The sequence below is a fragment of the Erythrolamprus reginae genome, chromosome 6, assembly GCF_031021105.1.
Source record: "Erythrolamprus reginae isolate rEryReg1 chromosome 6, rEryReg1.hap1, whole genome shotgun sequence".
NCBI classification, from domain to species: Eukaryota; Metazoa; Chordata; class Lepidosauria; order Squamata; family Dipsadidae; genus Erythrolamprus; species Erythrolamprus reginae.
The window spans coordinates 45329406-45356109 of NC_091955.1; the positions used below are offsets into that span (position 1 = coordinate 45329406).

The following is a 26704-nucleotide window of genomic DNA, read 5'->3' on the forward strand; positions in this document are numbered from 1 at the left end:
GGCAGGGCAGGCGTTCCCGAAGCCCGGCCGACTTTTCCCTGCTGCCGGAGCCGTTTTTTCTTCATGGCGCAAAGCCACACAGTCCCAGGTGCTGGGGACGCCTGGGAGGGCGAGGGGGTTGATGGTTGCTGCCTCTTAGCTGCAGAGCCGGGCGGAGGCGAAGACAACGGTGCCCTCCACTCTCTCTCCGTCTCTCTCTCTCTCTCTCTTTTTCTCTCTGTTGCCGGCATGGTGAACAAGAGAGGAAGAGAGAGAGAGGAAAAGGAGGGGAGAGAGAATGAGAGAGAGAGCAAGCAAGAGAGAAAGAGAGGGAAAGAAAGCAAGAGAGAGAGAAAGAGAGGGGGAAGGAGGGAAAGGGAAAGACATAGAGGGAGGGAAGGAGGGAGAGAGAAAGAGCAAAAAAGAGAGGGAGGAAGGAAGGGAGAAAGGAAGAGGGATGGAGAGAGAGAGGGAAAGAAAGATGAAGGAAGGGAGAGAGAGATAAAGGGGGAGGGAGAGATAGAAAGGAGGGAGAAGGGGTAGTTAAATTGGGAGAGCGAAAAGGAAGGGCTTGGAGAAAGGCAGGGGGAGAGAAAGATAGAAAGGAAAGAGGGAAGGAGAGATAGAAAGGAAAGAGGGAGGGAGGAAAGGGAGGGAGAGATAGAAAGGCAAGAGGGAGAAAGGCAAGAGGGAGGGAGAGATAGAAAGGAAAGAGGGAGGGAGGAAAGGGAGGGAGAGATAGAAAGGAAAGAGGGAGAAAGGAAAGAGGGAGGGAGAGATAGAAAGGAAAGAGGGAGGGAGAGATAGAAAGGAAAGAGGGAGGGAGGAAAGAGGGAGGGAGAGATAGAAAGGAAAGAGGGAGAGAGAGATAGAAAGGAAAAAGGGAGGGAGGAAAGGGAGGGAGAGATAGAAAGGAAAGAGGGAGAAAGGAAAGAGGGAGGGAGGAAAGAGGGAAGTAGAGATAGAAAGGAAAGAGGGAGGGAAGAAAGAGGGAGGGAGAGATAGAAAGGAAAGAGGGAGGGAGAGATAGAAAGGAAAGAGGGAGGGAGGAAAGAGGGAGGGAGGGATAGAAAGGAAAGAGGGAGGGAGAGATAGAAAGGAAAGAGGGAGGAAGAGGGAGGGAGAGATACAAAGGAAAGAGGGAGGGAGGAAAGAGGGAGGGAGAGATACAAAGGAAAAGAGGGAGGGAGAGATAGAAAGGAGGGAGGGGGGGGTAGTAGCCAATAGGATAGGGAGAGGGAAAAGGAAGGGCTTGGAGAAAGGCAGGGGGAGAGAAAGATAGAAAGGAAAGAGGGAGGGAGAGATAGAAAGGAAAGAGGGAGGGAGGAAAGAGGGAGGGAGACATAGAAAGGATAGAATTATGGATGCAAGAACTCGCTCATGTGTGATAGCGCACGCCCACACTTTCTTTCTTTCTTTATTTCTTTCTTTCTTTCTTTATTTATTTATACTTATATGCCGCCCTGTCCCAAAGGGACTGCCGCTCAGACAGTATACTTTTCTGCACACCCCGAAAAAAAATTAGAGGGAACACTGGTCAAGGTAACAAAGATGTCCTAGGAAATTAGAATTGAATGCCTCAATCAGAAGGCAGATTTTGACTAAATATTACGGGGAAAATCCTAAAAAATAAAACAAGTTTAACATTGGAACCAAGTTCTCAATAAAAGTGGATCACAATCTTTATTGAATTAGTTCAAGCCAAGGGTGGAAAGAAAAGTAATAAAGATTATGTACCAAGGTTTGGGCTCAATGACCTAACTATTTCCAACTCTAGATTTCCCTTTAGGCTTATTTTTACAACCAATGTTATATATCCATTAGTCATCAGTTTATTCATGATATTGGAAGAACAAGATTTCTAGTCTGCATGTTGTAGCTAATCTCTCCAGAAAACCTTGCTTATCTAACCACAGAAACAGGAAACACAGTAGAGTTTTGCTGTGATTAGGCATTTTAAAAAACCTTACAGATATTTAATGATACAAACATGGGTTTTCAGACTAACTTTGTACATTTATATCAAATTTCTTAAATATTGTGATTAGTGTTGGGCGAACCGAACTTGCATAGTTTCCAGAAGTCCGGGTTCAGGTTCGGCGTTCGATCAAACACTGCGATACTATTGCAGCAGCAGGGGGTGAGGCGCTCTGCACATGCCGCTATTCAGGATCCCGGCCGGCAGTTTCAAGCGGGTGGTGGGCAGGAGGGAGAGACGGAGAGGGCTCTGCCCCTGAAGGGTTTTAAAAGGGCGGAGGGAATCCAGACCTTTGGAGCACAAAGAGAGAGGGGAGGCGTGGATTTCCCACAGATCGAGGGTGTGCAAGCAAAAGGAGATGGGGAATCCCATTTCCCATTTGCTTGGCCCCCCCGGCAGAGTAAGAGCTGTGGGGTAAGAGCCGTGCCTGACGCTGGAGCCCACTTAGGAGCCTCTCGCTTGTTCCATCAAGGCTCTCCTGTCAGCTGCAAAGACCCGGCGTCAGGACTTTCTTCCCACTGAGCTCCTGGGGATCGGAGCCTGACCTCCCCCATAGCGCTTCACCTCATGCCAGGCCAGAGGGGTGGGGAGGCAGGTTCTGCCAGCCAGCTATTCAGGATCCCAGCTGGCAGCTGCAAGTGGGCAGTGGGTGGGAGGGGAGGCAGGGAAGGCTCTGAGGCTCAAGCCACCAACTCGGCTTGGGGGGCAGGAGGGGCAACTCCAGACCCAGAGCCTGACCTCCCCCCCAGCACTTCACCTCCCGCCAGGCCAGAGGTGTTGGGGTTGTGGTTGGGGTTCAAAAAAACCATTCCAGTAGCTAGAACCAACCTTTTTATACTCCAGGTCTAAAAGGACCCAGAGAAGCACAAATGTGTAATTTTTGCGAACATCATTTTTTCTCCTTTCAATTTTCATTTCATTATGTTCAGAATATTCAAATTAGTATGCCAATGCCAAAGATGGTCAAAACGTTCTGATTTTGCAGGCTAAAATTGCACAAAAATGGGGGGGCTTTTACACTAACCTCAAGCTAATGGTGAGATTGAACTGCTGAAATACAGCTAGCAGTTAGCTTTTTATTTTTTTATTTTTTATTTTTTATTTATTAGATTTCTATGCCGCCCTATTCCTCAGACTCAGAGCATCTTACCACAAAAATAAATACATAACATGAAGAAATCTAAGTTTAAAAACATAATAAAATGCCAATAGCCTGCAGCGCTGCACTCTAACCACTGCACCACCTCAGCATATTCATCGAACTTCAACGGGTTCACCCAGCACTAATTGTGATCCAAGTTGGATCCAATCTGAAAATCATCTCAGTCATGCAAAATCTGATGTTTGATAGAAATCTCTAATAGATGCTCACATCACATTCCTATAAAACTATATTCCTATAAAACTACATTCCTATAAAACTATCCTGACCATGAGAAGCACCAGTAGACAGTCTGATATAGGTTATGTTCCTTTGTAGGAGATGGCACATATATATATACAAGACAAGCAAGTAGCACAACATATCTATACCTGTTTCTTTCGGTTCCAGTTCACCATTAGACCATCATTATCTCCAACTGGGACCTTTTTTATATTCTATCAGATAATGGACTTTGTTTAATACTTGAGCTACTAAGACATTATGCATCTTGTTTTACTTTTTTGGGGGGAGGGGTGATTTTTTTTTTCTCCATACAAACTTTTTCAATACATTTCAAAATACTTTCATAGTACAATAAAAACAGTATTGAGTTAGTAAGCCAATCATAATTGTCCCCCTAAAAAATTATTAGTTCCCAATTAATTACTTCCTATATTCATCGAACCCACCAAAACCTTGACTTCTAATTTTGTCATCTAGATATCTAATTTTCTTCTAATTGAATTCAACCTTAATTTCCTTTATACCTTATTAATCAATATCCTTTTACTAATTCAGGCATGCTATCATGCCTCCTCCTCCTCATGTATTCTCCAAAAGCTTTACAAGAAAAAAAAACTTTATCCACTAAAAAAAGATTTAAATAATTATAGACCAAAAAAAGAAAGGAAAGAAAAGGAAGAAAGAAAAAACAACGAAAAAAACCAAACTCTATTACTATTACATTAAAGAAATTAATCAATTCATTATTTTAAATCTTCAGTGCTTAAATATTTATCATATTATAATCATATTTCATTCCATATAATGATCAATTATTATTCAAATATTTGTCACTTCATTATCATTAACTTTCCCAATAATTCCAATAATCCAGTAATCCAAATAATCTATTTCTATATAATTCTATGCTTTAATAAAATTTCATAAATTCAAATGTATCTTAAAAACAACACTCAAATAAATCTAATGTATATTTAATAATTTATCATACCTCCTCAATGTACCATCTTTGCCAGTCCTCAGGGCTCTTGTTTCTTGTCATCTTAAAACCTAATCTTTTCTCTATCCCTTTCTACAAAAGTACAGAATCTTTTTCATTTTCTTACTCTGCTCTTTCCAGGGTATCCGGTCATATCTATTCTTCATTTTATTAGTGCTTATTATAGTGCTTAAATCATCAAGAATATGACCATCAACCCCATCAACCCCCTCTTCAATCAAACAATTTTCTAATTCATTTGTGTTTTTAAATTGCTTGCCATCCTCTTTCAGCTCATTAGATATAAAAACCACTATTTCATCAATGTTATGTCCTTTAATCTGTCTCTTTAAAGAATGCCCCTCTGATAACCCCTTTCTATTTCCATTTCTCTGTTGATCATTCTGTTCCAGCTATTCAAAAAACTTATCTTCTTGTCCCTCGATTTCATTACAGTCCTGGTTAAAACTTTCAGTAGAAAAAACGGTGTTATTATTTCTGTTTTCTTCTTTCCATTCTTTGATGTCTCTAAGTATGTCTTTGAAGAAATCTCTTAAGCAATGTTCCCTTTAATTTTTTTTCGGTGTGGGTGGAAAAGTATCGTGTTTGAGCGGCAGTCCCCTTGGGACTGGGCAGCATAGAAAAATAAACAAACAAACAAACAAACAAACAAACAAATAAATAAATAAATAAATAAATCCCTTCTATTAAAAGAAATTAATAATTTAAAAAAACCAAAATCCATTATTATTAAAACTAAAACAACCAGCAAAACCAAAAACATAACTATTAATAAAAACAGGTGAGGGCTGGGGGGTTTTTTCTCTGTTATTATTTAAGTGCTTTCACCATATGCTTTAAATCAAGAGTCACTTCTCTCTCTGTTTCTCTCTCTTTCCTGTCATTCTCTGCCTCAATCATTTTCCCTTTTCTCTTTTTTTCTCCCCTTTTTTCTATCATTTTTCTCTCTCTCTCTCTTCCTTCCACTCTTCTTTCTTGCTTTCTCTGTCTCTCTCTGTCTTGCTTTCTTCCTCTCTCACACTCTCTCTCTCTTCCTTCCTCTCTCATCTCTCTCTCTCTTTCTTTCTCTCTCTCACTCTCTCTCTTCCTTCCTCTCTTCTCTTTCTTTCTCTCTCTCTCTCCCTCCCCCTCTTGCTCTCTCTTTTTCTCACTTTCTCTTGTTTTCTTTCTCTCTCTCTCTTGCTTTCTCTCTCCCTCTCTTTCTTTCTTTCTATCTCACTCTGTCTGTTGCTCTCTCTCTTTCATTCTCTCTTTCTCTCTCTTCCTTTCTTCTCTGCAGAGGCCGGCATAATATTGCAATATCCCTTATACCATGTTACATGATACAAAAGCACATTGAATGGAATGATCAGGAATGAGCAACTCTTGGAAGCAGAATGCTGAACAATGATCCGAGGGGATATAAACTTGCAGTGGATCGGACAATGACACAAAATAGATGGCGGCATTTTGATACAAATAATTTCTTCCTATCATCCTGGGAGATGATAGGAAGAAATTATTTGTATCAAAACGCCCCCATCTGTTTTGTGTCATTGCCCGATCATTCATTGCCCGGTCATTCATTTTTGTTTTATTTTACTCTCTTATGCCCCTTTTCAGGCTTACAATACAGTGTTGAGATATTTCTCACCACAAAATGGTGGGGATCTTTAGCAATCAAAGAGCTGCCCCCCTCCCTTCCCCCTTCCCTCCCTAGCGGGCCCAGGAGGTCGAGCGTGGCATGGTGGGAGCGCTCAGCGTTGGAGGGGCTGTCAGGTGGAGGGCTGTTAAGGAGGAAGTGAGACGGCCATAGTGGTGAAGGAGGAAGCCAGAGGTGCGTTGTGGGGGCCAGCAAGCTATGGCGAGGCTTACGAAGGGAGAAGAAATCGTCCCTGTGGAGGAGGAAGCTGAGGAGAACATCATGGAAGCTGCTGGCCTGTGACAAGGTTTGCAGAGACTGTGTGGTGGCTGCATGACTGTGTGATACTATTGAAGGACTGGGGAGTGGGAGATGTCACCCAACGATTACAGAGACGTGGGAGTCAGAGAGGCCGAGATTGGTGGCTGAAACATAGAGAAAGACCTAGAAGCCTGTCTCAGAGACCTTGGAGGACAGAATTTATATAAAAGTAGGTATAAGCCAACATATTAAATGTAGGGCCATGTTTTTGTTTCTGAAATGGGTGATTCACTGACCACATAGCAGCTATAAATTCAGTGACGTTGGCATAACAATTCCTTTCAGATTTTTACTATTAAACAAAGTGTTATGACAATATGCCATTTGATGACCTACTTAAGTGAATGAATGCTTCTTTATCATCAGCTTTAATGTGGTGTTTCTGAAGCAGTGATTTATTAAAAGGTTTAGAACTGTATCCTAAAATCATGTATGGAAAACAGCATGTATATTTTGGGCTAATGGGTACATTTCAGTAGAGCTTTCACATACTTGTTTATAGATCAGTTACAATATTTTGATATGTAAGGTAATTTACAAGGCAGCTATTTACCTGAAGACAAAACTCTTAAAGATGCTTCTAATAGTATCCAGCCATACTGCTATCAAACACGTTTGTCTTGAATGCATTTCAAACCAAAGCACTGGAGAGCAGAGAATTTGGCAGAGAACCAAGCAAAGCATTCTAGATATAGGGTGCTTTTGGAGACCAGGGTTGGACTATAAGATTTGGAGAAACCCAAAGAACTCAGAAATTTCTTCTGCACAGCCTGTACAGAACTGTTAAAATTATTGTTTACTAATTTATTATTTAATATTTTGATTTCTAGGCTGCCCTTCTCCAGGGGACTCAGGGTGGCCTACAGCATAAAGAATACAAAATTGACAATATAAAATCCTACTCTAAAAGCTACATTTGAAAATCCAAATAATTAAAACCTACTATTAAAAACCCAAAACATTTAAAACCATTCAACCAACATTCATCTCATCAATGTCATAGTATTCCGCCAGAGCAAAGTATCAGCGCTCAACAGCTCCAAGCCTGCTTAACAAAGGTGTTTTTAACCCTGCTGTTCTGTTCAAAAAAACTCCCTAATGTTATGTTCCCGGGTCTATTTCACCCGGACTGCAAATTGATCATTTTAGGTACTTATATTTGGTCTTTTTGAAAGCTTTTTTCACCTGGAAACAAGTTTGAACATTTCTGCACACAATGGAATGAAAATTGAACTGAAAAAATTAATCCTTATTGGTTTATTTTGCACATAAATGTGCCTTCCCCCCCCCCCCGTTTTTGTGAAAGTTTTTTCAATTTATGGATAGTTTTGCTTGCAAAATCCATTCTATTTTACTAAAGTTGGTGTGGGATTGGTAGCTTGTACCTTTCTGAACATAATGATATGAAAATTGAACTGGAAAAAAAATGATCCTTATTGGTTTATTTTGCTCATAAATGGGCCCCCATGCTTATACTCAAATAGGCTTATACTCGAGTAGGCTTATACTAGAGTATAAAATGATATGGTCTTATATTCAAAAATAAACCAATAAGAATCATTTTTTTTTTCAGTTCATTTCTATTTTTCTTATGTTTAGGATTGTTCAATTTAGTATATCAAAACTTTTGAGTTTATTGATAATTTTGCCTGCAAAATGCATTCTATTTTACTATTCTATTTTGGTGTGGGATTGGTAGCTTGAACCTTTCTGAACATAATGATATGAAAATTAAACTGAAAAAATGATCCTTATTGGTTTATTTTGCTCATAAATGGGCCCCCATGCTTATACTCAAATAGGCTTATACTCGAGTAGGCTTATACTCGAGTATAAAACAATAAACCAATAAGAGTCATTTTTTTCAGTTCATTTATATTTTTCTTATGTTCAGGATTGTTCAATTTAGTATATCAAACCTTTTGGGGGGAAATTCCTTAGGGATTTGTAGCCTTAAAAAATATAAATTGACACAAAATTCAAAAAGGATGGGGGGAGGGGCTTTTTGATCAAAATAAAAATATAAGTCTCAATTTTTCCAGTTCAATTTTTATATCATTATGTTCATAAATGTTTTCCAGTGGAAAAAGTTCATAGTTTTCCAGTGGAAAAAGTTTTCAAAAAGACCAAATTCAAGTACCTAAAAAAAATCATTTTGATCCGGGTCTATATGACCCGAACAGAGTAAACGTGACTTTTTTTTTTGCCAAGAAAAAAAATTTTCCCCCACCCCCACAAATATTTTTTTGATGATCAGCATTGTTAAATTGAGTAAATGAATGCCTAAGATTTTAAAGAATATTTCGGATTTGGAGCATAAAAAAATAAAAAGTGAAAATGGTTGCAAGCAGCCAAGGGGGGGGGAGGCCTTATTTCTGATGTTAAAAAAACAGTAAGAATCATTTTTTTCAGTTCCTTTATATTTTTCTTATATTCAGAAATGTTCAAGCTACCAATCCCACACCAACTCCAGTAAAATAGAATGCATTTTGCAAGCAAAACTATCCATAAATTGAAAAAACTTTCACAAAAACGGGGGGGAGGCACATTTATGTGCAAAATAAACCAATAAGGATTAATTTTTTCAGTTCAATTTTCATTCCATTGTGTGCAGAAATGTTCAAACTTGTTTCCAGATGAAAAAAGCTTTCAAAAAGACCAAATATAAGTATCTAAAATGATCAATTTGCAGTCCGGGTCAAATAGACCCGGGAACATAACATTAGGGAGTTCTTTTGCCCAGCAAAAACTAAGCCCCCCACCCCCCAAAAAAAATTCTCATAGAGAGAACCCCTGAAATGATGAAAAGTCATGAAATTTCAAGTTTCAGATATGCAGGGAAAATGTTTTACAGGGGACTCAAACTTGGTTTCGGGTCACATACGACCCGAACAGAACAGCAGAGTTAAAACCTTTCAGAAGGCCGGGAGGGTGGGGCAGTGCAAATCTCTGGGTTCCAAAGGACCAGAACCGCCGCAGAGAAGGCCCTTCCCCTAGGCCCTGCCAGATGACATTGCTTGGCTGACGGGACCTGGAGAAGGCCAACTGTGGGATTTCACCAGCTGCTGGGATACATGAGGTAGGAGACGGTCCTGTAATTAACCTTTAAATTGCGTTTGGAGACCAATCGGTAGCCAAGGCAGGTCATGGAGTGATGGTGATACATGGGTGTACCCAGTGAAGGGCTACCAAAATTTTTACTACCACACTGTGGGCATGGCTTATGCAGGGTATCCTGTATCTTCTTTCAACATCTTTCAATGCAAATTGGGTGCTCTGGGGTGGAGCTCCATTTTCGCTACCCCACTGTGTTCCTCCCCTGGGTATACCTCAGTAGGCCCATGACTGATCGTGCAGCTGCGTTTTGGACCTGCTGCAGTCTCTGAACATTCTTTGAAGATACCCCATGTAGCAAGCATTGCAATTTTGGATTTCTGCAAAATTGTTGTAACTCCAACAACATTTAGAAAAATATAAGGAATAAGGAAAACAAAAGGGAAGCTACCAAAAAACACATGGTTAGGGGATGGGACTTTTTGCCTCTGCCAGTTGGATGAAGCTCTTTCCTCCGCAGCAGCTGATCGGCCGCTGCCTTCTCTCCCTTGCCCAAAGGCCCCTAGCTCTTCGCCCCAGCCCTTTGGTCACAAAAATCCAAATTCAGCCACCGCCTTTTGGCCACATGGGACACTTCACCACCATCCAATCAGAACGGTTGTTACAAAATGCTACTTTTGGAAGGAAAGAATGGGACAGTTTGCTCTTTCATAACACACACACACCAGTTGAATGATAGAGAGTGAAGGGGCCTCAGTGGCCATCTAGTCTGACCCATCTTCTCATTCAGGAGACTCGCAGAATGATAGAGATGGAAGGGGCCTCAGTGGCCATCTATCCTGACCCCCCTTCTCATTCAGGAGACTTACAGAGTGATAGAGAGGGAAGGGACCTCGGTGGCCATCTAGTATGACCCCTCTTCTCATTCAGGAGACTTGCAGAATGATAGAGAGGGAAGTGACCTCAGTGGCCATCTAGTGCGACCGCCCTTCTCATTCAGGAGACTTACAGAATGATAGAGAGGGAAGGGACCTCGGTGGCCATCTAGTATGACCCCTCTTCTCATTCAGGAGACTCGCAGAATGAGAGAGATGGAAGGGGCCTCAGTGGCCATCTAGTCTGACCCCTGTTCTCATTCAGGAGACTCGCAGAATGAGAGATGGAAGGGGCCTCAGTGGCCATCTAGTCTGACCCCTCTTCTCATTCAGGAGACTCGCAGAATGATAGAGATGGAAGGGACCTCAGTGGCCATCTAGTGTGACTGCCCGTCTCATTCAGGAGACTCGCAGAATCATAGAGATGGAAGAGGCCTCAGTGGCCATCTAGTCTGACCCCTCTTCTCATTCAGGAGACTCGCAGAATGATAGAGATGGAAGGGGCCTCAGTGGCCATCTAGTCTGACCCCTCTTCTCATTCAAGAGACTCTCAGAATGATAGAGATGGAAGAGGCCTCAGTGGCCATCTAGTATGACCCCTCTTCTCATTCAGGAGACTTGCAGAATGATAGACAGGGAAGAGACCTCAGTGGCCATCTAGTCTGACCCCCTTCTCATTCAGGAGACTCGCAGAATGATAGAGATGGAAGGGCCCTCAGTGGCCATCTAGTGCGACCGCCCTTCTCATTCAGGAGACTTACAGAATGATAGAGAGGGAAGTGACCTCAGTGGCCATCTAGTCTGACCCCCTTCTCATTCAGGAGACTTACAGAATGATGGAGAGGGAAGTGACCTCAGTGGCCATCTAGTCTGACCCCCTTCTCATTCAGGAGACTCTCAGAATGATAGAGATGGAAGGGGCCTCAGTGGCCATCTAGTCTGACCCCTCTTCTCATTCAGGAGACTCGCAGAATGATAGAGATGGAAGGGACCTCAGTGGCCATCTAGTGTGACTGCCCTTCTCATTCAGGAGACTCGCAGAATGATAGAGATGGAAGGGGCCTCAGTGGCCATCTAGTCTGACCCCCTTCTCATTCAGGAGACTCGCAGAATGATAGAGATGGAAGGGGCCTCAGTGGCCATCTAGTCTGACCCCTCTTCTCATTCAGGAGACTTGCAGAATGATAGAGATGGAAGGGACCTCAGTGGCCATCTAGTGTGACTGCCCTTCTCATTCAGGAGACTCGCAGAATGAGAGAGATGGAAGGGGCCTCAGTGGCCATCTAGTCTGACCCCTCTTCTCATTCAGGAGACTCGCAGAATGATAGAGATGGAAGGGACCTCAGTGGCCATCTAGTGTGACTGCCCGTCTCATTCAGGAGACTCGCAGAATGATAGAGATGGAAGAGGCCACAGTGGCCATCTAGTCTGACCCCCTTCTCATTCAGGAGACTCGCAGAATCATAGAGATGGAAGAGGCCTCAGTGGCCATCTAGTATGACCCCTCTTCTCATTCAGGAGACTCGCAGAATGATAGAGATGGAAGGGCCCTCAGTGGCCATCTAGTCTGGCCCCTCTTCTCATTCAGGAGACTCGCAGAATGATAGAGATGGAAGAGGCCACAGTGGCCATCTAGTCTGACCCCCTTCTCATTCAGGAGACTCGCAGAATCATAGAGATGGAAGAGGCCTCAGTGGCCATCTAGTCTGACCCCTCTTCTCATTCAGGAGACTCGCAGAATGATAGAGATGGAAGAGGCCTCAGTGGCCATCTAGTCTGACCCCTCTTCTCATTCAGGAGACTCGCAGAATGATAGAGATGGAAGGGGCCTCAGTGGCCATCTAGTCTGGCCCCTCTTCTCATTCAGGAGACTCGCAGAATGATAGAGATGGAAGAGGCCACAGTGGCCATCTAGTCTGACCCCCTTCTCATTCAGGAGACTCGCAGAATCATAGAGATTGAAGAGGCCTCAGTGGCCATCTAGTCTGACCCCTCTTCTCATTCAGGAGACTTGCAGAATGATAGAGAGGGAAGTGACCTCAGTGGCCATCTAGTGCGACCGCCCTTCTCATTCAGGAGACTTACAGAATGATAGAGAGGGAAGTGACCTCAGTGGCCATCTAGTCTGACCCCCTTCTCATTCAGACTTACAGAATGATAGAGAGGGAAGTGACCTCAGTGGCCATCTAGTCTGACCCCTCTTCTCATTCAGGAGACTTGCAGAATGATAGAGATGGAAGGGACCTCAGTGGCCATCTAGTGTGACTGCCCTTCTAATTCAGATTTACAGAATGATAGAGATGGAAGAGGCCACAGTGGCCATCTAGTCTGACCCCTCTTCTCATTCAGGAGACTTGCAGAATGATAGAGAGGGAAGGGACCTTGGTGGCCATCTAGTCTGACCCCTCTTCTCATTCAGGAGACTTACAGAATGATAGAGATGGAAGGGACCTCGGTGGCCATCTAGTCTGACCCATCTTCTCATTCAGGAGACTTACAGAATGATTGAGATGGAAGGGGCCTCAGTGGCCCTCTAGTCTGTCTCCTTCCCTCTCTATCATTCTGTAAGTCTCCTGAATGAGAAGAGGGGTCATACTAGATGGCCACCGAGGTCCCTTCCATCTCTATCATTCTGCGAGTCTCCTGAATGAGAAGAGGGGTTAGACTAGATGGCCACTGAGGCCCCTTCCCTCTCCATCATTCTGTAAGTCTCCTGAATGAGAAGATGGGTCAGACTAGATGGCCACTGAGGCCTCTTCTATCTCTATCATTCTGCGAGTCTCCTGAATGAGAAGATGGGTCAGACTAGATGGCCACTTAGGCCCCTTCCATCTCTATCATTCAACTGGGGGGGGGGATGAAAGAGTAAACTGTCCCATTCTTTCCTTCCAAAAGTAGCATTTTGTAACAACCGTTTTGATTGGATGGTGGCGAAGTGTCCCATGTGGCCAAAAGGCTGTGGCTGAATTTGGATTTTTGTGACCAAAGGGCTGGGGCGAAGAGCTAGGGGCCTTTGGGCAAGGGAGAGAAGGCAGCGGTCGATCAGCTGCTGCGGAGGAAAGAGCTTCATCCAACTGGCGGAGGCTAAATGTCCTAAACCCAGAAGCTTAATGTGTGAGAGAACTGGATAAGGGGCCAATTCGCTAAGTCCAAGCAAATATTCTTTTGGTGCTTTGTTTTGTGCTGGTCTAATATTTCTGATAGCAATTGTGGATTCAAAAATACCTTCAAACCTATGATCCAATTCAAATACATTTGGATTGGTCCATTCTTACAGAAACACTGAAAATCCCAGGTCTGAAATATAAGACAGTGCCCAATGAGGGGGGCCTATGTTGGAGATGGCGAGTTGTACAGTATATAGCCTTTGTTCAGTTTAAGTTTTAATGTTTGTATGCTTGCTTTTATAATGTTGTAAGTTCCTTGACAATAAAATGGTCAGCATATAAAGTTAATAAATAAATAACAATAAATAAGAAATTGAAAACATCCCATATTGTATATCACACAGAATTTAAAAGCAGGGCTGCAGGAAGAAGATAGCAAAGGGGTAAACTGTCTTAATGTCAAGATTCCGACAGATGCCCTCCTCCTTCTCTTTGTGGCAATTTGAAAGCTTTGCAGGTTCACATTTTTAAAAAATAAAGATTTGCACTATTCGACATTTAGTGGATCTTGTTCTTACCCCATACCTAGCTCAGGGAAGGTTAAGGCTGGTAGCAACACATATTAGTTACCAAATTGGTCAAAATATTTTTCTTAGTATGTGCATGAAATTCATTCTGGAAATTATATAACCAAGCAACTAAGGATATTGTTCATAACATGTGGTGTACATTTAATTCAGTTCCTTGAGAATTTTTAAGATACAAGTAGTCCTTGATTTATAACAATTCATTTAGTGACATTCAAAGTTACAACAACCCTGGAAAAGATGACTTATGGCCCTTTTTTACACTTAATTGTAGCTTCTCAATAGTCACATAATTTACATCTGAATGCTTGAAACTGACTCACATTTATGACTGTTTCAGTGTCCAGCAGTCATATAATTCCCTCTTGCGACTTTCTGACAAGCAAAGTCAATTCACTTAACCACTACATGATTAATTTAATAGCTGCAATGATTCACTTAACAAATGTGACAAGAAAAGTCATAGCAAAACTCATTTAACAAATTTCTCAAAGCATACATTTTGGGTTCAATTCTGGTCTTAAGTTGAGGACTACTAGTATTTAAAGACAGCCAACATAAAAACTAATGGAGATGGGTATATTTCTTCATTCTTTGGTTTAGCAGGAATGTCAAATGCGGTTCAAAACTACAAGTATAATCTTTTGATTAAAACATTATCAAAGTATCAGATACTAACGATTTCACAACTAATTATTTAATTCAGGCAACTCTAGGCCTCTATGCTTTTTATGGCTATTAATGTAAGACAGACTGTTGCCTATCCCATTTCTTTATAAATTTAAAATATCTTCAATTATGCTTCTAACCTTTCAAGAAGATGGAGTGATTATAAATGCTACAATGCAGCAACTGTCTCATAACCACATTTCTGGGTTGTATTATATTATATTAAAACCTATGGCTTGTTTATGATTTAAATACAGGCACAAGTGCCAGAAAGCTGAATGCACAAATATTTCCAGGAACACCTCGCTAAGAAAATGGTGCACTCATCCTGCTTGGCAGACAGAATTAAATAAGCAAAATCCTCATTAATTGTATTCAAAATAAGCAATTCCTTTTTTTGGTCCCAAAGTGAAACTTTAATTTTATTAAATTAATGTTCATATATTCAACGTTTCTTCCTCAACTAAAACTAAATAGTAACATTTATTTTTTTCACAGTTAAAAATGAAATTATCTGATCTATACATAATTTCTGGATTGATATGCAAATGAAAACACCAAGATTTTCTGTTTCTCCAAATGTTTCAATACATTTCCTTATATAAACGTAATAGTACATAGTTTGAACACATATTTTAAAATAAAACAAAATTTTGAATTAACTGAAATTTATGTTGATACACAAGTGAAACATGAAAATGTGCGAGATACTAACATTTCTAATTAAGATTTTTAGTATACAAAAATATTATTCAATTTTTAAAGCATGTACAACTTGATTTCCCATCATACAAATCTAACCATCTTTAAAATATTACACAATATTCAAGGGTTTTTGAACAAATCTTATCTTTTTAATGTTTTTAAATATTATAATAATATGTGAAAATAAGTAATTAATTATATATATTTACTATAAATTTTCATTCTAATTTAAAACAATGCTTTACAAAAGAAAATTTCTGAATTATTAAAAGTATAAGACCAACAATATATTGCTTCTAAAATGGATTCAACCATTTTTCTTATCACTAGTCATATCGACTAGAAATTATGAAACTTAGTGTCTAATACCTGGGGAATTACATCTCTAATTCATCTTTTTCAAATTACCAGAGTTTGGGGAAGAATAGGTAGTCCCTAAACATAATATTTAAAACAAATTTTGCTCTTAGTTTGGCTAAGGATTCTCATGTACAAAACCTATGGCTTGTTTATGATTTAAACCCAAGAAAATGGATTACCATGAACGCATGTTCTCAGAAATTTTGAACTATCACACAAGAGTAATACATGCTCATATGCTTTATTATACGCCATATTAATTTTACAGTCTGAAATGCAATTTTCAGTTTTAACCTAGTCATCATGATATAAATGTTGAGGTAAAAGAAAATGGTGGGCAATACTGAAATGCCAAAGTATTTGAAAATTGATTATGATAGTAATATTTGTGCTTGTATTGTTCGTGATAATTTCATAATAAAAACTGCTTTAAAAAATTTCCGACTTGGTTTCTTCCAAAAGTTTTCTGAACTATAATTCCCAGAATTCTCAACATGGCTATTGGTCCTAATGGCCAAACTTAAAATATCTTCCAATTGGGCAAAATTAGTTTAGTGTTTTAGAATAATAAAACTGTATTCAAGCTATCAAAACCAAAAACTGATTGTCCATGCTGGAACAGAGATTAATACTAAAGAATCCAACTAAACTTATATATAAATGTAATGAATGAATGGTTTCTAATTAATATATTTAGGCTTGCTGAGTCCTTAGTTGCTAAGTAAGCCATATAAAGGTAGCAGGTAGTTTATTCTAGTTTCATCTTTTTTTTCTTCTGCATAACTTTTTCATTGTTGGGTTGTTGGCTATGTTTAATGTTGCATTTCTGTCATAAAATCAAGGTCTTCTTGAAATATATAATACAGCACCCATTTCACTGTTTTTTAAAAGTGATATGGGGTCCTTTAGAATTCATTAAGTAAAAATAGCTTATGATGTAATCTGTTTGAAATGCTGTTTTGAGAGTGAGGTAGAATACAGATTTTGGATAAATTAATATTTCAAATCAAATACTTGACTGTTAAGCCAAATCAAAAAGAGTATTTGAATATCCAGCATTTTTATATCAGATCCTTTCCCCTTATTGGTAAAAAAAATAATTATTTTTTTCTAAGAAAAATTATACCCTACTATAAAACAAATTACAAGCACAGCAAAATTCAATCACATCTTGCCCCAGAAATTTTCTTTTCTTCTTTGAGCTCGTTCTAGAACCTGAGATGCTAGAGAACCAGAAGCAGCAGATCGAGCAGATAACTGGGACAGTCGGTCATCATCATCTATAAGTATAAGGAACAATAATATGATAATTTGTATTAGTATGAAACATTAATACAATGTTTAATACATTGTCTAAAATCAGAAAGTGATCTCTAACTAGCATACGCTACACTGCATGGTTTATCATGGAAGGAAAAAATGGGCCAATGAATAAGACTTCAATATTTTGTTTCGAAGAATATTTGAGAAGTTAAAAATAACCTCCCCCCGCGTTGGTTGGATCACAGCCATCTCCTTTAATCACAGACTTTGAAGAGGAGGAACTGGGTCCGTCTGAGCATCATAGGCCCGTGTGGCTATCAGAGGTGTCGGATAGTGAGGGTGAAGAAGGGATGGAGATTGAGGGTCCTGCAGAGAATATAGAACACCTAGCTAGGGCCTTGTCTGGGTCTGATGCAGTGTTCCCTCTAATTTTTTTGGGGGGGGGGCGGAAAAGTATAGTGTCTGAGCGGCAGTCCCTTCGGGACTGGGCGGCACAGAAATAATAAATAAATAAATAAACAAACAAACAAACAAACAAATAAAAAACCCACCCTGTTTTGCCTCAGAGAATTTCAAAATAAAATACTGTACTGTGTGTCTATAACACTGAGCTCATAATAGGGCAACTCTATCAATATCAAAATGCCACTGAAATAGTTGAGCTAGTTTCAAACTAGATTTTGATTTTCTTTCTCTCTTCCTTACTCCCATTCTTTTTCTTTCTCTTTTCCTTCCTCTCTTTTTTCTATCTGTTTCTCTCTCTTCCTCTCTCTCTCTCTTCCCTCTCACTCTTTCCCTCTCGGCTTCTGGGCAGGTTTGGAAAACTCTGAGTTGATGATGATTTTTAAGTGAGCGATTGCTCACTGCTCAGCTTAGAGGGAACTATGGTCTGATGAGGAGGGGGAGATTGTGGACCCTATTTTAGATGCACGGGTGAGAAGAATGTTACGCAGATGTAGAGGGAGGCCTTGAATACTGCTATGCACAGTGTGTAATCACATAATGTTTAAAAGGAGAGGAGACTGGGAAGTTCCCTTTGCAGGAAATCAATGTTTATATCTACAAGAGGGAAAGAGCAAGTTCAGAGCTTTTCTCCTCTCAAATATTGCTGCAGTCTGTGAGTATTTCTATTTCAGCCAAGCTATAGTCTTTAAGTTACAACTCTGTTTTGGAACATTCCTTATCAGTTTTACCGCTCGCTTTGAATTTTGGCAGTCGGTGGACATTCTTTGCTTTAATTAATGTGGTTTGCTTATTATACTTCCCAACTCTGAGTATTAATGGGAATTTAATTGCTTGTACAATATACCGTATATACTCGAGTATAAGTCAACCCAATTATAAGCCGAGGCACCTACTTTTGCCACAAAAACTGGGAAAACTTATTGATTCGAGTATAAGCCTAGGGTGGAAAATACAGTGGCTACTGTAACTTATAAAAATTGAATATTCTTCTATTGTAGCTTCTTAAAATTGTTTTTGTAGGAGAATAAAAAAACATGAAGAACGGTTGCAGGAACTGGGTATATCTAGTTTAATGAAAAAAAGGACCAGGGCAGACATGATAACAGTCTTCCAATATCTCAGGGTTTGCCACAAAGAAGAGAGAGTCAACCTATTCTCCAAAGCACCTGAGGGCAGAACAAGAATCAATGGGTGGAAACTAAACAAGGAGAGAAGCAGCTTAGAGCTAAGAAGAAAATTCTTGACAGAACAATGAATCTGTGGAACAGCCTGCCACCAGAACTTGTGAATGCTCCAACACTGGAAGTTTTAAGAAGATGTTGGATACCCATTTGTATGAAGTAGTGTAGGGTTTCTGCCTAAGCAGGGGGTTGGACTAGAAGATCTCCAAGATCCCTTCCAACACTGTTGTTATTATTATTATGTAATTTTTCCTTCCAAAATGTTTTTTATTTCTTGAACCTTTCTTCCTCCCCTTCCTAAATTTCTCTCTTTTTAAAATTCCTTCTTTTATCATAACCAAAACCCTCTTAAAATATCTTTAGGAATGTGATCAAACCTGTTATCTTAATCTTCATTACAATATCATTATAATTTTCTTAATAATTGGGATTTCATATATTATTTCAAAACAGTTGCTTAAATCAAACTTCCATATGATAAATATTCAGATTTTCCATTTAAAACATGCTTCATAAGTTAAAATCATTACTATCTCAATAGATCAGTAAATAACAATTCGGGGTTACTCAATCATTAATTGTAAAATCTTTCTTCTACATGATATTTATCTTGCCTAAGGAGAAACCATACTCTAAAAAAAAGGTAGATCTATTCATATTAATTATGTAGAACAAATGATTAATGCCAAAATTCATACTATTATATTATCCTAACCTTTGTATTGTTTTAAACAAGTCAGCATTAACAATCCTCTTGTGTATGATAAGAATAGTTGGAAGAAAAAGTTTAATTACACAGTTATCCATTTGAAGCAACATTTTATTACAAAATCACCTCTTCTGTTACTAGAAATTAATCAAATTTAAATGGGTAACTTACATTTTACTTTCTGATCAAGAGAGAAAGCCATGGTTCTTTCATCCTGAAAGTCTCTTTAACTCTCCCGCCCTTTCCCCCAGTGCTTCCTGTAGAGGAGGAGCTCTGATTGGTTCAGCCTGCTGCCAATCAGGCAGCTCTCTCAGTGCCTCCTTTCTGTATAGAGGAGGAACTGTGATTGGTTCAGTCTGCTGCCAATCAGGCAGCTGAAGGATGTTGCCTGCAAGAGCAGAAACAGCCGTGCGAAGAAAAAAGCCTCGTATTGCTAGAGCCATGAGGTTTCCTCCCTCCCTGCCTTTCACATCCAAACTGCGCAGCTTTGAAAAATGCTGCATGGGAGTTTTCAGGTCAGTGAAGGTTAGTGACTCGAATATAAGCCAAGGTTTAATTTTTCAGCATATTGTTTGTGCTGAAAATCTCGGCTTATACTCAAGTATATACGGTACTATTATACTTCCCAACTCTGTCTAAGTATTAACAGGGATTTAATTGCTGACTGGTTCATTGAGTCAGACAGAACACCCCCCAGCGTTCTTCACACTCCTTACCTGAGCCTCCTGAAACTTCCTACTTAATGACCCACACATTTTGGGTTTATGACATCAACTAAGACTGCCATAATTTTTGTTGCTAAGTGGGGCAGTCTTGTGATGATGTTAAGTGATCCATCTGTTAAATCTGTTATTTGATCAATCTCAAATGATCCCTCTGTTAAATTACTGAAGTTTGCAGATGATACAAAAGAGATTGGTCTCATTTGAGACAACAATGAATCCACATACAGACGGGAGGTTGAACTAGTAAACTAGCCTTGTGGTGCAACCAGAACAAACTGGAACTGAACACACTCAAAACTGGAGAAATGGTGGTAGACTTTAGAGAAAGAAACCCACCTATACTACCATCTCTTACAACAGTAGATAACACAGTATCAACAGAAGAGACCTTCAAATTTCTAGGTTCTATAATATCTCAAGTCTTAAAATGGAGACCTAGCATCAAAAACATCATCAAAAAAGCACAACAAAGAATGTTCTTTCTGCGCCAACTCAGAAAGCTCAAACTGCCCAAGGAGCTGCTGATACAGTTCTACAGAGGAATTATTGAGTCGGTCATCTGCACCTCTGTAACTGTCTGGTTTGGTTCTTGTTGTGAGTGTTCCTCATCCAACTCTGGTAATGATAGATTCTGAGGAGGATGAGCCAGACTCTCTTGGTACCCTGGGCCAGTGGTGTTGCCAGCTGATGCAGAGAGTGAGAGTGAGGGAGAAATAGACCTGGATAAAACTGAACGACCACCAGAGCTGGCAGATATGCCAATGACAGTAGAGTCTGACTTAGAGGAGGAGGAAGAACTGGAGCCATTGCTAGATGCCCACTTTAGAAGACTAAGAAAAAAGACAAGAATACTTGTATGGGAAAAGGAAGTAGTCTGTAGTTTGTAACTCCAGGGAACTGTTGACCATTTCCTATAGGTATTTAAGGGTGGGTAATTTGGGGTGGAGTTACATTTTGCAATGGAATCGGATGATGTTTGAGGTCTCAGCCACGTTATGCTAGACAACTGTTATTTTCCTGCTAAAATCCTTGGAGAAAAAGTGCCCTGTCTGCTGAGATGCTGGGAAGCTGTAAGTCTGTGAAACTGGAGACTTTTAATCTCATGAAGGAATGCACCAGTAGCTTTGATCTTTGGCAGCAATCTAGCCACGGAACTGATATCTATTAATTACCCTCACTGAGAAACTGCCAAGATTATTTCATATGCATGATTTAGGATTGTAAAAATGGGACTTTATATATAAAAAGACTGATCTGAAATCTCAGCATGTGGATTCCTCCTGTTTCCAAGCTTTGCAGCCCCAGGATAGAACAGTTCTGTTAGCCAGCAAGACAGACAGACTTCAGAGGATAATTAGAACTGTAGAAAAATAATTACTATCAACCTGCCTTCCACTGAGGACCTGTATACAGCATAAGACAAAAAGAGGGCTGTGAAAATACACTGCTCAAAAAAATAAAGGGAACACTTAAACAACACAATATAACTCCAAGTAAATCAAACTTCTGTGAAATCAAACTGTCCACTTAGGAAGCAACACTGAATGACAATATATTTCACATGCCGTTGTGCACATTCAATTTCGTACGGATCAAAGTATTCAATGAGAATATTTCATTCATTCAGATCTAGGATTCATTCAGATCTTGAGTGTTCCCTTTATTTTTTTGAGCAGTACAAACCCCTCGCATCCTGGAAATAAACTGTTTCGACGCTTATCCTCAAAACGACACTATAGAGCACTGCACACCAGAACAATTAGACACAAGAATACTTTTTCCCCAAATGCCATCTCTTTGCTAAATAATTTCCTCAACTGCATTACTATTACCATTAATCTTCTCATAGTTCCTATAATCCATCTCCTCCCAGTTATGACTGCATGATTGTAACTTTGTTGTTTGTATCCTTTATTTTATCCTATATTGTTTCTTAGTATGATTGATTGGTTATTTGTACCCTATGACTATCATTAGGTGTTGTTCCTTATGATTTTTGATGAATGTATCTTGTCTTCTTATGTACAGTGAAAGTATATGTACCAAAGATAAATTCCTTGCGTGTCCAATCACACTTGGCCAATAAATAATTCTATTCTATTCTATGTTACATTTTTATGACATCACTTGTACTATCTGTAATGTCTGAACAATTATCATCACAAAAAGTTTAGGAAAAAGGCAATGCATAGATAATGATTTGATGATTCTAAAATGTTTAAATATTTTCAGTAGTTTTGCTGAGCAATTTGAACAAGCCCCATGTTTTCTATTCCCTGTGTTGTGAAGTACGAAGTTGCAGAAGATCTTTCTTTTTCTTTCTCTCAACATACAAATTTGGTATATACAGATTCATGGATCAAATTCAGGCATAGTATTGTCAAATTTTCTTTTCTCTTCTCTTATTTAGAGTATTGCAATCATAACAATTTGCCCTATAAGATAAAATTATGCTTTGCAGTGCAAAAATCAGCAAATGTTGGTTTTATTTTTCTGCAAGAAATCATGACTGTACATAAAAATGCCAAGTTATAATTACATTTTAAATACTGTATTTCCTCTTTAGTGGTTAACATGACACAATTTTCTAACCCACCAACAGTTCCAAGCATAAAAATTGTGCCAAATCTGTATAAAGTAAATTTATCATCTCACTGCCACCCATTTTTTATTACTCTATTTCCAGAAAAGACTCATTCTGGCAATGAGGCATGTCAGCAATCTTACACATCAAATAGAGCATATAGTCAAAAGGCACTATTGAAACAGTTTTTGAAGGATTTTAAACTGGAGCAGGATAGTTTCTTCACCCACTTTGTTACACAATTTCAAAGGTACTATTCAGCTATCATTTTCTCATTGATATAATCTTTATCTTTAAAAAGATCCAATAGGATCTTGGCTGGTTTGCATTCTACTAATTTTATTTTTTCTTATTCCAGCTTTGTATGGTCATTAGCATAATCACTTAAATCACTACAATGCTAGAATCAGTTTAGAGGGCCTCACTTGCTCTACAATTGTTGATGCAAGGACAAATCAAGTCTATTAAACTAGCTATAATACCTTGCAGGCTCTCAGTTAAAATTAATATCAAACTCCTGGCAGTTGGTCTGTAACTGAAATCCTATATGTGCTGTTTGAGAGTGCTAATGTGCCCATAGACATTTCTTATTATCAAGTACCATATTCTAACTTTTCATATTAATTAAAATTATTTCAGGTTAAAGAAAACTGGAAGTTGGAATGCTAAAAAAATAAAGTATCATCAGTCAGCAGTTTTAAATATATATTTATTATTATTTTAAATATATACATTCATATTGTGTGTGAACAGAGTTCATTCTGCGTATCATTCATATTAATCCAATTCAAATAACAGCCTTAGTAATCTCATATCACATTTATCAAATTTAAATAATCCTCATTATATTGTTCAAACATACATATGCAAGAAATGTCTAACTCCTCGTCTTTATGTCTATCTTCATCTATGTCTTTCTTGATCAATCTAAACATTTCATTATTACATATAAACAAATTTGACTAGGTATCATTCATATTGATCCAATTCACCCTAACATTGTTAATAATCTCTATCATACTTATAAAATTTATATAATCCTCATTATATATTTAAACATACATAAAAGGGGAATACCTAACATCATCTCTTCCCCTCTTTAGTGCTTGGATTCTTGTCCATTTTTTCATATTAATCCAATTCACAACAGCAATATTAGTAATCTCTATCATATTTATCAAATTTAGGTAATCCTCATTATATTGTTCAACGTACATAAACAACAAATGCCTAATTGCTCATCTTTGTCTCTTTCTTCATCTATACAGTATTTTTGAAGTATAAGTTGCACCTTTTTCCTCCCTAAAAGAGGATCTGATAATTTGGATATATCTTATACTCTGAATGTAGCTTTTTTTCCAGCCCTAACTAACTGCTAATGATCTTCCCAGATCTTACCTTGCAGGCTCTTTCATTGTTTCTCTCTGCGAATAATGTTTTCCAAACCCTAAGTCTTTGCAGGGTTTTTTATTGCTTTAACCTGCTCTGAATAAGTTTGTTTCCAGCCCTAACCAGGTGCTAATAATGTTCCCAGCTCTTACCGGATTGCAAGCTCTTTCCTTGTTACTCTCTGCAAAGAATGTTTTTTTAAAGCCCTAACCAGGGGATAAAATATTATGCTGAATTCGATCAGACTAAGGACGCTAGCCAGATGAATACTTGGTAAGCAGATTCTTTTTCCTATTTTCCTCCGCAAAAACTAATATGCATCTTATACGCCGATGCGTCTTATACTCCGAAAAATACCATATCATTCTTGTTCAATCTAAACATTTCTGTATTATATATGAACAATTTAACTAGGTATCATTCTTACTGATCCAATTCACGCTAAAATTGTTAATAGTCTCTATCACATTAATCAAATTTATGTAATCATCATTATAAAACATACATAAAAGAAAAATGCCTAATACTGTAAACTCTTAATCTTTCTATTATTTTTATTCATTATATAAGTAATTTATGTTCTAATATTTCCCCTATTTAATTTTAATCCTAATTTTTCTATCCATCATCTCTCCTCCTTTTTAATGCTTCAACTCTTATCCATTTTTTAATTCGCTTTCCATACTCATCTTTATCTCTCACTTCATCTATCTCTTTTTCATTCAATCCAAAGACCTCTCCCAGTAAATTCCTGTGCTGCCAACTCTCCCCATTGTCTGCCCATATCCCAATCAAAGGGATTCCTGTCTCTCTGTTTTACTCTCTTCGGTCTTTCCTCCTATATGAACTGATCTATCAATCCTATTTTCTACTTCAGTCCATGATTTATTCAGTTATATGTTCAATCCATTTGTTCTTTCCTTTCCTCTTGCCTACCATATATCTGATCCTCCTCTTCATTGAGCTATTGCTCCATTTGCTGATTTTTCTGATCCATATTTTCCCCTGTTCATGTTCTATTTGTTGGCTTAAATGGTCCATTGCGTCCAATCTTTCTCTTGCCTCCATCAATTCACAGGCAGCTTGGCCTTTGTTCCTTATTTTCCACTTTCTGATTCACACCATTGATTAGATTCATAATATTTTGGAATAACAAGGTCTTCTCATTAAAAAAAAATCCTCTCATTTCCACAGCTGTTCCTTCAACTCCAGTTATAATAGCAATAAAAGTAGATTAAACAATCATGCCTCAATCAAATTCCTAGAAGTATGATTTATTAAATGGAGTTCACCTCTCAAATTTTCATACTCTTTTTTCCAGCAGGTGTTTGTTTCACTCAATCTCCATTTCTTTCAAAACAAGGTCAATTGTTTAAATGGACCAATTCCAGCATTTACTCAATGCTCTGATAGTCCAAGATACTTTCCAAGTTCTTTCAGTCTAATCTGTGATTTCAGTTTTATTCTAGCTTCCCAGCTTCTCTTTTATAAAATCCTATCCTTATTTCCACCTCTGGTAAGCCTAAAGCATTAAACAGCTAGAAATCACAGCCATCAAATAGCAATTATTTTCTCCTCTGCAAATTTCCAGGAGTCTAGGTGTCATTTTTCTTTTTGTCAGTAGATGGTGGTCTCAACTTACTTTTCAGTATAAATCTCTTTAAAAATATTTTCTTCTAGTTTAAAGTTATATTTTAGTCTCTTTCTTCTCTAGGAATTCCCCCGGGATAATGGGTAAAGAAAAAAGAATCATCTCACCCTCCAACACAGTCTCTGTTCACTACTCTTTTCACTCACTACTATCTTAGGTGCTCTGGTTGTCCCCAGCTTCATGGTAGCCATGTTGACTGCGGCTGCTCTTCATCTTCAGATGAGGGGGATTTTCCATGTTGAGGAAGAGAGATGCAAATTCTCCTCAATCTGCAAGGCAGTCCCCTTTATTTCACCACCAGGGTGGCTATGGCTCCTTTTGGAGCCCTCTGACAGGGAGAGCTTGGTGCGGGGCTGTGGCGCTCGTGATCCATAGCTCCAATAGTGCCAGAAGCACAGAAAAGTCCTAGCCAGCAGTTCTTTTTTTTTTATTTTGAAGAATACATTTTGATTCCAAATGTGTTCCATAAGCTTTGTTAGAAAATAAACCTGACAGGCAGCTACAGTTATATTTTTATCACAAAATCAAATTATCTATAAAAGGTAATAATCTTTATGAATTTGAATAAGCTTTCAAATACTTTAAAAAGTAAGCCGCCCTGAGTCTACGGAGAGGGGCAGCATACAAATCTAATAAATAAATAAATAAACAGTTACGAAATCACTCCAAAATATTTTAAATGAAAACTTTCCATTTAACCATATCCCAAAGACACAAACCTTTCTATACAAGAAATTTCCATTAACATTATCAAGCAAGCAGTACTTATTTAGGTATATCTTGCATATCTCCTATCAAGATATATTACTAATAAACTACATGTTTTATTTATTATGCATACAATATCTGAAATTTATTAACCAACCTTCATCATGATAGTTTCTCTCCTGAAGGGGTAATTGTAACCAGCTCCTTTTGGGGCTTGCAATATTACCTATTTATCAATTCAGAAATACATTATTTTGTAAAAGGAAATTAAATTAAATTAGAATGTTATCAAAATGAGAATTGATTTTAATAGTAAGTTTTGATTCAATGTTATATATATATTATAGCATATAGGGATGACAATAACGTACAGAATATTTTCAGAA

The 26704-nt window shown here is 38.6% G+C and overlaps 1 protein-coding gene across 7 annotated transcripts in view; it reads right to left on the bottom strand.

Moving 5' to 3' along the window:
* Window positions 1–15868: 15868 nt before the first annotated feature.
* Window positions 15869–26704, bottom strand: part of MDM1 (Mdm1 nuclear protein) — a 32559-nt gene continuing 21723 nt past the window's right edge. For 6 of the 7 annotated variants that reach the window (XM_070755664.1, XM_070755662.1, XM_070755665.1 and 3 more), the window contains 2 exons: window positions 26476–26544; window positions 15869–16923 (listed from right to left, as the gene is read on the bottom strand). In XM_070755664.1, coding sequence (XP_070611765.1) covers window positions 16808–16923; window positions 26476–26544 — 185 coding nt within the window. In that variant the 3' untranslated portion in view covers window positions 15869–16807. The remainder of the gene's footprint in view (window positions 16924–26475; window positions 26545–26704) is intronic. The other variant, XM_070755661.1, reaches the window with a different exon arrangement.